Below are 12,955 nucleotides of genomic sequence, written 5' to 3' on the forward strand. Positions count from 1 at the left end.
TTTCCACATCCACCTATTGTGTATCCTGTACTAGAGCTTTTGTCCCTACCACAGGAGTGGTAAAAAAAAAAGGCAGTTCAAGTCCTCCTTCCCTTCCCTTGCTCACAGGCAGGTTTTATAGTTGCTGGAGGGCCAGTGCCTGTGTCCCACTGGAATGTGGTGCCTGTGGAGCAGTGCCTGAGCCCCTGGGCCACTGGTTCCACTGGCAGGATATTGCCTACTCCTGCCAATTTATGCCGGCCTTTCAATAATTTTTTTCCAATTTCATGTCAAATGCTTTCATTGCTCCCACAGTATGTTTTGGGGATGTGTAGGGGAAGGAACAAGTGTTCTCAGGAATTAAGGTACTCTTCCATCAAGTCTTTCCTTTTGATGGAGCTGGGCATTCATTGCTCCAGTGTGGAATGCATTTGGGACCAGTCTGTGATGTGCTTTTGTTGCCCACAAATGCTGCATGGTTGCTTAAAGATTTTAGTGCTGTGACTTCAGTTGTTTTATGTGTCACCTTGTCTTTTGTGTTCTAGTCACTGCTCTATTAAGCAGTGGCTGATCATCAACAATCTAATTAGAAGGACTTATGGTAAGGATGGGGAAAAAGCAAGAATAAAAAAAATGTTTTCAGGGGGGAAGGTTTTCAGCAGTATAATTAGACAAAGGTTCAGTGAATAAGGGAATTTTAAAGCTGAAGGCAAATACCTTTTCTACTGATAATTGTTATTGAGGTCACTAGGGATAAGGTAAAGAATGAGAGCACCAGAGTTTTGGGGCAGCAATTTCCTTTCTCTTTCCTTTGTGCTTAATTCTTTTTTATTACAAAATCTGCAGTCATAAACTTCTTGTATGTATTTCCTACAGTACACTATGAAAACAAACACTCAGAAATAAAACAAGAAAACTCCCCAATTTTCTAGCTTGTTAAAGTAGCATATGGTTCAGCTTTTAGTCAAGAAATGTTACAAGATCCCTAATACCAAACAGTGCATGAAGAATTATATGAAGTCCTTGTATTTGTAAAGCTGCTTTGAGGTTGAATAAAGCCAAGAGTATCTCTCTTTCATTGCTGCAATGAGTTCTTTATGACAAAATCTCATTTGTGAGAGTAACCTGGTCTTGCAGAAAGTATCCCTGACCATGGCAGGGAGTTTGGAACTAGATGATCTTTAAGGTCCCTTCCAACATAAACCATTCTATGATTCTGTATTCTAGAAACTCAAAGGAATACAAGTGATTGATTTTTGTTGTTCTCTTTGCAGTGCCTCCAAAGCCAATTCATCTGCAGAAGGCAACATACCAAACCCCTAGGCATAAAGCTTTAACAAATCAGAAACCAAGAATGGAGGAAGAGACACCTGCTGCTGTTTCTAGTGTCACAAAGGAAAAGTCCAGTAAAGTGTCAGATCTCATCAACCGTTTTGAGGGAGGCAGGTATGTGATAGAATTTGATTTGGTTTGTAATTCTCTTTGTTGAGGGGGGATTATTGGAACTTGAAGCTGTTGATGCCTTGTGAAGGCTGACCTAGAACAGAGGCTAGATGGGGTTAAAGAATAAAGTAGGGATTTATTAGAAGGCCTCAATGGATCCACCTTGGGCAGCACAAGAGCCCAGCCAGGGCTGCACCCAAGATGAACCCAAAATGGTCACCAAAAATGCACAGGGTCCCACACTTTTATAAGTTCTGGTCCATTTGCATATTGGAGTTAATTGTCCAATTAGAGCTTCAGCTAATGAAGCCCCTTCTTCTTGTTTTCCTCTCTTCAGTCCACATTGTTTATGCTCTTGGGCCTGAAATTTGAATCATTTGTCCTTGGTCCCAGGCTAGAGAGGGAATTGTTTTGTCTATCTACTCTGTGAAGAGAGCAAGAGAGCTCACCATACCCTAATATGAAGCTCAGAACTACACACCAAAACAGTACAGAATCTGAAAAATATAACATCTGAAACCTGAGGCATCACTGTGAGGAAGAACATTGGTACTGTAGAGGTAGAGCTCACTCCTATCCCTGCTAAAGGACTTGATGGCAAAACTGCGTGTGTTTTGAAATAGTGAGAACCAGTTGTATATTTGGTTTAACAAGGTGTGTTTTTTCATAAGGCTTTTTCATTATTCCTAATTTTCCTTTAAAGAAAAAAAAAAGAAACCTGCAGTATTTTAAAAACAACCTGAAAAATGTCAGCAATTTGAAATAAGTTTAATATTGAAGGTAATATTAAATACTTTTTTTCTTGAAGGAGAAAAAAATACTTTTATGAGCAAATAGAAAAACCTGAAATACTGGTTTTAATTTCATACTGTCTTAACTTCTTCAATTGTTCATGTGAAGAGGGTGAACTCTACAAATTATTTGTAGTGGTATGGCATACATTCCCTAAATGTATGGCTTGCTTTGTAGTACTTGGTGATTTTGGTGGAAAAAAAATCATTGTTCTTGAGTTTCAATTCTGTGGTTTATGGGTAACATTTGGAACTTTGGGAAAAAAGAACCACAGCCAACATTGCTTTCACAAAATGATGTTTCTTGGGTGACTTTAATTGGATGCACATGATGCATCTCTAAGTAAAGGCATTATAAGCTCTGAAACAGAAGTTTCAAATACATCTGCTCTGTATGAAGAGAGTGACTTTCCAGAAAGCCCATGACAGAGGAACAGCTCAAGAAACTGTCCAGTGACAGTTGTGCATTGCAAGTTTTGGATGTGGTTTTTTCATGTTCCCTTGGGACATGAAATCCTTTGGATCTCAGAAGGGATGCCCCCTGTGGGAGTGAATGAATGATGCACCACAGAGTACATGAATGCATGACCTGCTGTGGAGCCAGAGTTAAAAAGGCTTTCATTGAAAGAATTTCCCCTCAAGATGGGTGAAATTTTAATCCTTTATATGGAAGCAGCTGAGCATTGCAAAAGTATGTTTGTCCATTGGAATAGAAATAATTTCAGAGCTTCATCTGCAAGAAACTTCTATCATTAGGCAGAGACTTGCACTTGGTGATGACAGGTTCTCAGAGATGGGAAAACAAGATTTCTGCAGCACTGGAGGTGCTGTGAAGTCTTTTAGCACCAGTCTCTAATCCTGCTATCACTCTGTTTTCCAGTCTTCCTCCAAAGCATCACCCAGCTTTTAAACAGTGCAGGATCCTTAAAAAAAAAATAATTATCTTTTCTGAAAGAAAACTCTTCAGGTTTGTTGTGCCCTGCAGCACTGAGCCTTGCATTTCTTCCTCCTAGACCTGCCTGCTGTGCTGTGCAGGAACTTCTTCCATATTATGCAATCAAAGGAAACTAGAAAGAAAGAAATAAAACTTTCTTGTTGATAGACCTTTACAAGTAGGGACATTTTGTGAGCTATGGGAAGCTGAGTTGTTTTTGGGCAGCATAATTTATTAGGTACACCAGTAATACCTGTCCAATGACTAAATTCTACTCAAGTGTATGATCTCTGCTTGTGAGAAACTTTTATGATTAGCATGCTGGGTTCTGGATTATCCTGCTTTGGCAGTGGAGGTAATTCTTGGTTTTTTGAATGAGCTCAAACCCACAAAATATGTCTTCTGTGAAGCTGAACTTCAGTTTAATTAAGGATCTTGAGATGGCTATGTTCATGAACTGCAAACTATGATTGTCAACTATAATAACTTATTTTCATTAGTCTGTACAGCCCACAAGCCTGTAGGCATGTCAGAAGGTTAATTAAACCTCTTTGTGCAGGCAACTGAAAAACATATATTAGATTTATCCTGGAGTTAATTTTATTTAATAAAAAAAATAGTCTTTACATAACTAAAGAAAAAGTGATTTAAACTTTTTTTTGTTTTATGATGGAAGAAGATAAAGCTAGTGTAAGTTATTTTTGATCTGTGTGCACAAAAGTGCAGAATATGTTTGCAAAATTTGTGTAAAGTATCCTATAAATAAGGAGTAAAAGTAAAGTTTGTAAGCAGTTTTCATCCTTCCAGAAGATGGAAGTCCACACCAGGAATAGTTAGAGGACAGTCAGGAGCAAGAGATAATATGTTTAAAGCAGAGACAAATTTTGCAGAAAAAAGATCTTCAGAAAAGATGCAGCATGAAAAAAAGGACATTGCTAACTTAGGAAGCTGGAAAAGAAATGAGAAAAAAATGTAAAGGTCCTCATATAATAAATATTCTGAACTAAGGAAAGGGATGCTAAATGTTCTTGATTGATTTTGTTTGATTAATTTTTAATAATTAAAGAGCTGTTAGGGAATGGGCTATTTGTTAGTTTAAGCAGTGGACTAAGACTTGGGAAACCACAAGCCTTGCTCCATTTCTGCCAAAAACCTTCTGGGACACTTTGGGCAAGTTGCTTCATCTACCAGTTTCTTGGTTTCCTGCTGTTTCTTGGAGCTAAGAATAGAAAAATTTAAGTTGCAAAAGATGACTGAATCCAACTGTTAACCCAGCACTGTCAAACCACTAAACCATGTCTTCAAGTGCCACATCTTCACATCTTTTAAATACCTCCAGGGATGGTGGCTCAAAGTCTTTGCTGGACACCCTGTTCCTGTGATATTTTCTGAAAAATCCTTTCCTTAGGATTTTTTCTCCTGAGAAGCTGAGAGGCCTCAGGAACAAAATGTAAACAATGGTTATCTGCTGCTGTGGAATGCAACAGGTGGATCTGTGATTGGTCTCATGTGGTTGTTTCTAATTAATGGCCAATCACAGTCCAGCTGTCTGGACTGTCTCAGTCAGTCACAGGATTTTGTTATCATTCCTTTTTTATTCTTAGCTGGCCTTCTGATGAAATCCTTTCTTATATTCTTTTAGTATAGTTTTAATATAATATATATCATAAAATAATAAATTAAGCCTTCTGAAATATGGAGTCAACATTCTCATCTGTTCCCTCATCCTAAGACCCCTGCAAACACCACCACATGTTCCAATGCCTGATGACCTTTTCAGTGGAGAGTTTTTTCCAAATATCCAATATAAATCTCCCACACACATGGGAGTCAGGACACACAGGGATGCAATGGCTCATAATGGGCAGAGGTCTGGGTTTCTGGTAAGAGAAGCTTGTTTGTAAGTGTTTTATTGCATTTCAGGTCTCAGAACTTCCTAATATTAACACAGGAAAAAAAGATTTTTTGGGAGAAATTGGTTATATGGTGCAACTCTCCTATTTCCCATACCAGGATTTTCAATAAGTCCATATTTAACTCTCCTCTCATCAATGCTTTGTTTGCTTGGTGTTTTTAGCTCACTGAACCCTAGCGATTTCAAGAAAGATCCCTCCGTTCTCCACATCACTAAATCTCAAGGAAGATATGGGTCCACACCATCACCTCAGCCAAAACTCCCCTCCCAGCACTCACTACAGACACAGGGAACCAGTAACACTGACAGAACTCAGGTTGCACAGCTGCCCACAGCCAACGGCGTGGCGGCGCAGGAGGAAGAGGAGCGGCGATCGCCGGAGCGCGGCTCGGCCGCATCCACCCCGCTCCCGGCCGGTGCCACGGACAGCAGCTTGACAAACGGGGAAGGAGAAAGCACCCACACAGAGTCCCTGCCAAGTGTGGCTGCCTGTGAGGAGCAGATGCTCAACAGCTGCCACAGGACTCCCAGCAGTGACACGCTGCTCCCACCCCAAAATGAAACTCTAGGAATTGATGCTGATGTCAAGGAAGAGCCGGCTGAGGAAAGCAGTAAACAAGATCAACCTGTAGAAATAAAGGTAAGGAGAGAAATGCTTTCATTCCTGATATAGCGCTACTTTTTGTATTTTCTCTAGGTTTTTATGTACAAAAATAGGCTTCCAGGAGCAGGTCAGAAATTGAAAATATTTTGGTTATTTTCCCTCTGAAAAAAGATGAGAAAAAAATCTTGCTTGCCTTTTCCCACACTCTCCTCTCCTTTGCTTTTCTCCTCATCCCCTTGGCTCTTTCCCCATTAGTTATCTGAGGTTTAAAAAAAAGTGAAACTCAAACATGTGTGCCTGTTTAGCACCATGCTTCAGCTGTGCTAGCCTACAAGGGACACATGTTAGTGGTGTATATGAAATAAAATGCCATGTGCAGTAAACTGTCATGACAGAGCTTCAGGCAGAAGAGTTGTGTGAATCCCTAACTTGGATGTAGTTGTCAAGTCAAAGCTGGAAAGGCAGTGGCAGTCTGCTAGTGATCAGATAGATGCAATGTTCAGGGTATACTAAATACATGACTTTTTACCAAGGAGAACTTATATCATGATGAATTTGAGCTCCCTTGTGAGGAAGAATTTAAATGCTTAAGTGAAGTAAGTGGGTGGAAGGAAACCTGTCTTGGGAAATTAATTGCTGGAAAATGGTGCATACTTTTCACTTGTGAAAGTTGACTTGTGAGTTTGCTTCCTTTTACCAAAGCAGTAAATGAGATTAACAGTTCTGGTCCAGCCATCCCCTGTTTGGCAGGGGGAGCTTGCCCAGCCTGCCCAGCCTTCCCTTTCACCACAGAGCCAACCAGCTGATGCTGGAAAAGCTCCTCACTGCTGGTCAGGTGTGCACCTGCAGCAGCTCACTGCAGCCCTTGAGTTTGGTTAGCTGGGGGTCACATACATACGTGCCTGGAGGTAAATTTTGCAATTCTGTGAGTGGGAAAGGTGGATGAAATATCCTGGGTAATGATAAGAAAATGATGGGCTGTGTGGTTTTCTTCTTTTTTTTAGGGGTTGGGGTTTTTTTCTGTAGTGTTTTTTTTCCAGTAATGAGTGAATGTTATGATCCCCACCTAAGCATAAGCCTGGGTACAGTCCAAGGCACTTTTGGCCTGCCACACCTGTGATAATGTTTCTGTCTCCTGTTGGGTAATGCCTGTTTCCCCTCTCTGTGCCTATGAAGTGCTGAATTCTCAGTGGGCAACGATGTAAAGCTTGAATCCAAGTCACGCAGTAAGGTGCTGGGAGCATTTTCAAGAAAAAAAGCTGAAAAGGGAAGCAATTCTGTTTTTAAGTTCAGGAAGGAACTGGGCAAATGCTAATGGCAGCAACCTCATTAAAACCTGTCTTTGAGCTGCTGGGACCAGCACATGTGATCTGTCTTATATTGACACTGAGTCAGCTTGTGAGGTGTAATGTCAGTGTACCTAGATGTATATTGTTCACTGGTGCTTGAAAGGTACAAAACCAAGACATAGCCATGCAGGATGACTTTTAAGCTTGCACTGATGCAGAACTGAATCTGTAAAACTGAGCTGGGTCACAGCAACCCTTCCTGAGATACCTTGTGCAACAAGGACTTCCCCTTTAGTCTGGTGGGGTTAAGTATGTCTGCCACCCTTTACAGAATCAAACACTGATTTAGCTTAGATTAATGCAACCTGGAGATGGAAATCAGTCCTGTGGTGGTCTAAGTAGCTGCTGCCATGCTGTCTGAATTAGGAGAAGGATGATGAGCACCAGGAGAGTTCTGGTGGAGCTTTAAGCTGTTTGTGTGTTCGAGCACACACTGGTAAGAAGTAAGAGCATTAGACAATCTGTGATTTTGCTAAATGCCTACTTAGTCATTATAGAATATTAAAACTGGGATGCAGTCCAGTTGAAGTTGCTCCACACAGGATAACAGCACTCTCCTGCCCTTTTGATTAAAAATGTAAGTACAGTTGAATAAAAGCAAAAGGAGCAGATGCATGTGAGTCATAATCAAACTTTGAGTCTGATATATGTATTTTGATGCTGATGCAAAGTATCTTGTCTCTTGCATGTCATGTTTCTTAGTTCAGGAAAGAGCAGAAAGTGGTGCTCTCCCTCTTTGTAAATGTGTACATGTGCAGTAGAAGTAATCCTAAATCCACAGCTGGAAGGGGTGAATTAAATTGGCAACTGGTGCAAAACCAATGCAGAAATTACTTTTTGGACTTGGAAAAGAAGTCTTGTTTTGAAACAGTGTTGCTCTTACAATTATTCCTCTCCCTCTCCCCCCAGTCGCTGTAGATCTTACTAAAGACAGATTATTGCAGGTTCTGGAAAAAGTTGAGCAAAACTTATTATATTTGGCAGTGATCTGAAACAATTTCCCCAAACAGCCAGAGTAGAGTATCCTTTATTTCTCTTATTTACTGAATTAAATACTGAATTAATTTTGCAGGTAATGAAACACAATCATAACAAGCAAAAAGACAATTAAAAGTTAAAACTTTCCTGCCTTGCAGCAGAAACACCTCCTGTCATAAGAATTGGTTTGTGTAAACTGCGGAGGCTGAATAGTACAAGAACATCTCAATCAATTAACTTCCTGAATAACATCTTGTGGGGAATCTGCTGCTGCAGCTAACTGAGGACAAGAGGACAAATGTGTCAGTGTTTGCTGTGGGACTGGTAGGAAATAGGGATATAGACTGCCTGCATGCCACAGATGGGGAGAATCCACTGAACATCTTTTAATCAAGTCCTTATAGGATGTCTTCTTTTAATGATAGTGCTGGGGGGGTCTGATGTTTCAGATGCAGAAACCTGGTGTAGATACTGGATTTCTAAATGTAAACTTTCACAAGTTTAACCAGGGTAAAATTTTTGGTTTTGCAAAGTTAATTCTCTGCCAAGAAATGTTTTGCTGTTGAAAGACTTGAGAGGTTCTACCAGCTCGTTGATTCTACAGTTTTTGGTCTTCTTTGGGAATAGTACAGGGAGCAAAGGTGCGTATCTTCAGCAACCAATATGAATGCATAAATCTTCTTGTGAACAGTCACTACTTTAGGGATACCAAAATTTTCCTGCTTTCTTGGTTGCTGTGCAAGAAACAAGTACAGTCTAATTTAAATTTTATTTCTTCATACTCTACTTCTCTCACCCTGTCTGTGTTGTTTAATATATTCCTTCAAATCCCTCTGGGCAAGGGCTATGCCTGAGTAAGAGTGAATCATATACATCACTGTCATGTTGGCAGGTACAGTTTTCTTGACAGGAGATGGCTCCTGTTTGGTTTGGATAATAAGAAAGTTAATACTTTCACCAGCATTTTTCACACCTCTTCTTACTTTCAGAGTTCAAAATCACTTACTTTAATTTCTTTCTTGCATAGTAATATAATTATTCTAAGGATGAGCAGCTTTGTAATAAAGAACTAGACCCAGCTGACAAATTTACTGTAATCATTGGAGTAGAGATTCAGGTTTGCAGTCCCTGCTGATGCAACTCTTGGTCTCTCACACCGCTGATATTTTGCTCCAGGGATGAAATAATGTACCTGTGTAATGTAAATGTTCTCTATATAGCACACTAGCCATTTCTGCTTGGTTTTATATGTTGAGTTGCCACGTGTTATGGATTGTCACAGAAGTTTAAAATGTTCCTTGAAATAATCGTTCCTTGAAGTTCCCCCCCAACAGCACCCCCTGCTTCCCCACTGAGGACACGATGAAAGAAAAGCAATAGTAGAGTTTTCTGCTATTTTGCACTGATCTGACCCTGTAGGTGTGTGTTCTTAAGCTGGAATAGGAACACGCCACAGTGATTAAAATATAACTCATCTGTGATGTGCATCTTTCCCCCACACAGAAGATCCCTCTGTCAGGTTGTACAATTGATGTAGAAAGGAGGTGCAGGTTCAAGAATTAAGATGTCTAAGGTTGATACTGAGAGGATTGGAAATCTGGGCTCAGCTCGTTTTATGTGATTTTTTTTTTTGCGTTTGTTATGCATGATTTTCCCTCTCTTAATTAGTTCAAGTAACCTTCTAAAAACTATGGATTGCTTCTATAGCACTGCTTCAGGGAGAAAGTGGGGTTCTGGGGTGAGAAAAAATAAAATAAAATTACTGAGGAACCAGTAACCTCCATGGTTTTGTGCCTCAAGTCCACGTGAGAGATCTTTAGTAAATGGCTGCACTAAGCAGCAAGCTGTAGCTGTAATAGCTAATCCTCCAGCTCCCTGCCATGTCTCTTGACAGCACTTAAAACACTGTTCTGCAGGTTACTGTGGTTGCTATGCTGATTTAAACAGATTTAATGAACAGCTTTGAAGTCACTATTGAAAGCCTGTTTTTAGGGAGGAGGTTTGCCATGTAGCAGTGCAACTGTGAACACTGCAGATTAGAACTGAAATACGTTGAAATTTGGAATACTTATTGAATACCAAAATGGGGAAAAAATGCACTGAACTGCTTTAAATATAAGACTATACTTTAATATTCCGTATTCTTCACACAATTTTTGTAAAGGTACTTGCAAATGTTTCTCATAGCCTTGTGGGAAGCAGTGTGCGGCTTGAAATCAGAAACCACTCAAGCTCTGCTCTTTATTTTTTGTTTATGAAGAATTTTTATGGTTTGTCTAGCAATTACCAGTTTCCCATAAGTACTGTGATAATACTGCCATTTATTTCAGGAAGACTCTGATGTCGTTAGATGTGAACAGACTATCACTAGATCTGGAGAAAGAACCTTGTAATGGAAGTGTCAGTTTGTTGAGCCTGACACTTGCAAGCCTGAGGCATTTCCCTAATGTTTTGACATTGTAGAAGGCTGTCCTTTCATTGTTTGTTTTGGAGTAATTTTGCCCAGCAACTTACAATTACATATTCTAACATATTTAGTTTAATATTGAAAATTGAGTGAATGTTTTAAGTTTCTGTTCAGCAGAAGAATCAGAAATATATTTTGCAGAATAAAATATTTTATAATGAAAACTTCCCTTAAAATGCAAAAAATACTTCCATAAAGACTTAATGAAGGAGTCCTCTAATTGCAGTCAATAATTATTCAGCAATGAATGTATTGGTGAACATAAAACATCTTGTACCACATTTTTCAATAATTTTGCTGTGCAAAGAACGTACAGTTCAAATAAGTTCTGGAATGGGGCGGGGGTGGGCACTGAGTGCTCCCATCTGTTCCCTCTTACTCTGTAAATCAGCTCCTCCAGCTCTGAAAGGTCAGTGGTACTCAGTTACCAGGATGTGAGCTGATCTGTTGAGTAGGGAGTTGGTGCTTTGGCAAAGATCCCTATACAAACTGGAAAATACTACATCTTCTAGGCTTTGAATTTTACTTCACAATTTGACTGATTTTTAACATTCTCTGGCTTTTGTATGTGTTGATTAAACTGTGAGAAATTATGTATTTTTCAAAGTTGGTGTTTATTACTAAATGTTAAACTTGTAGTTCAGTTTTTGGACTATAAGGTAGTCATAAGTATTTTCAATTTTTTTTATTATTATTAAATTGTGTTTTCTTCAGTATCCTAAGAGTTGTTCTTCTTTTCTTCCAGGAGACAGATGAGCAGAAACGTCACAAAATTGCCAATGAGCTTCTGCAAACAGAAAAGGCCTACGTTAGCCGACTGGACCTCCTAGATGGGGTACATTTTTCTCAACTTTGCTTTTATTGTGTTGCCTTGAATTCACTCTAATGGATATGTATAAGTGTGGGTATAAATTACATGAGGTGTGGCATGTTTTTCACAATTTGCTGATTTTCCTGCCACTCATTTTCTGTTCCCTCACGGTTTTGCCTTTGCTTCTATTTTAAGAGTGCTATATTTTTAATAAGTATTAGAATTTTGTGGCTATTAATGCAATATGTTCTGTGTGTGGGGATGTCACTTTAAGCAATCATGCTGGTAACCAACAAGGAGGATGGATAAGCATGTTTTGGCTTCCAGTGAATTGGAGTGAATGTTGCAATCACCCATTCATTAGAAAATTACTAAATCCTCCTAATTTGAACTGCCCAATCAGAATTTTTCTTTAGTCCCAAAGAACCTAGAAATTGCCCATTCCAAAAAGAATATCCTCTGTTTTCCCATGACAAATTTAGAAGCAGAAGTTACTCTTCCTGCAAGGAAAGGGTTGGACTCTCATGCTTTGTACAAGCTAGCTGATATTTCTTAAACATAAAAGTCTGTGCTTGAGAATTTTCCTTCCTAAGTCTTGTTTGCTTTCCACATGACACATATACACTTTACTTGGATGTCTCTAGCTTTGCATTGCCTTACTACAGCATATTTTTCTCAGACTCTACAGTTTAAATTTCTCAGATTCAGTGCAGAAGTTTTGTACAAACAGTTGATGAAAAGTAAAAAGTCTCAACTGATACAATAATTGTTCAGGCTGCTTGGGGATCTAAGTAATTGTCCTCAAGAAAGTGGATTTACACAGCAGACCTACATTGTGATGGATGTAGGGTAACTTTTAAAAGCCAAAATATTGCAGGGGAAAAAAGTGATTTAGAGAACTTTAAAAATAAAAAATATGTTTATTTCCTGCATAGATCTTTCTGATGGGTAATGTACAATTATTTTCCTTGATGGCTTTTTAAGTGCATTACTGCTATGTCTGTTTTTCAAATATTAACTGGAGAAAATTCTGAAAAATGAGTTTAAAACACAGCTGCTCAACTGCTGCTAATGAGAGGAAAGCAGAAGACTAGGAAGGGACTGTTATATTTCTGAACTTGGTTAGAAAGTTGTGTAATCTTTATGGTCTTCAAAGTAACTTACTGTCCTCTGGGCAATGCAGCAAACTGGGCATATTTTAGAGTGTATGTGGAGAAAAATGTTTTTTTTTTCTTTTAAGACACTACAGCTGTCTCAGTGGGGATGATCAAAGTTGCTGTCTTCAGTCTCTTTTCTTCTTTTGCAAGTCCTTACCCAGACTTCTGAAGCCTTTTCTAGGGATATACAATCTGTTCAAGCATGGGAGAGGGTGGCAGAGGGACAAGAGCTCTCCAAAAGCACAGTTTTTCTGTGATGTGCATATTAACAGATGCACATTTTGTAGGTGCACCTAGTCAGATTGAGCCCACTGAAGGAGAAAAAATATATTTATTTTTAAAAGATACTATAGTCCACTCAGAACTGGGTCTCTTCTGTACTTTAAATGATACGTGGGGACCACTCATAGTCTACCAACTACTTTGATTTCAAAAGGATAAGGGGATACAGCATTCAAGGGAATTGGTGGGGCTAATGGTGATCAGACATCATGCTAATTGCAAAGAACAGAAGAGTGGAAAATACT

The 12,955-nt window shown here is 39.2% G+C and overlaps 1 protein-coding gene across 5 annotated transcripts in view; it reads left to right on the forward strand.

Moving 5' to 3' along the window:
• FGD4 (FYVE, RhoGEF and PH domain containing 4) overlaps positions 1-12,955 on the forward strand; it is a 106,250-nt gene that overhangs the window by 70,439 nt on the left and 22,856 nt on the right. For all 5 annotated transcript variants that reach the window (XM_071422440.1, XM_071422437.1, XM_071422439.1 and 2 more), the window contains exons 3-5: positions 1,254-1,425; positions 5,225-5,702; positions 11,206-11,295. In XM_071422440.1, coding sequence (XP_071278541.1) covers positions 1,334-1,425; positions 5,225-5,702; positions 11,206-11,295 — 660 coding nt within the window. In that variant the 5' untranslated portion in view covers positions 1,254-1,333. The remainder of the gene's footprint in view (positions 1-1,253; positions 1,426-5,224; positions 5,703-11,205; positions 11,296-12,955) is intronic.

This window comes from Agelaius tricolor, unplaced genomic scaffold (assembly GCF_023055355.1).
Source record: "Agelaius tricolor isolate 1412-34295 unplaced genomic scaffold, bAgeTri1.0.p SCAF_3, whole genome shotgun sequence".
Lineage (NCBI taxonomy): Eukaryota > Metazoa > Chordata > Aves > Passeriformes > Icteridae > Agelaius > Agelaius tricolor.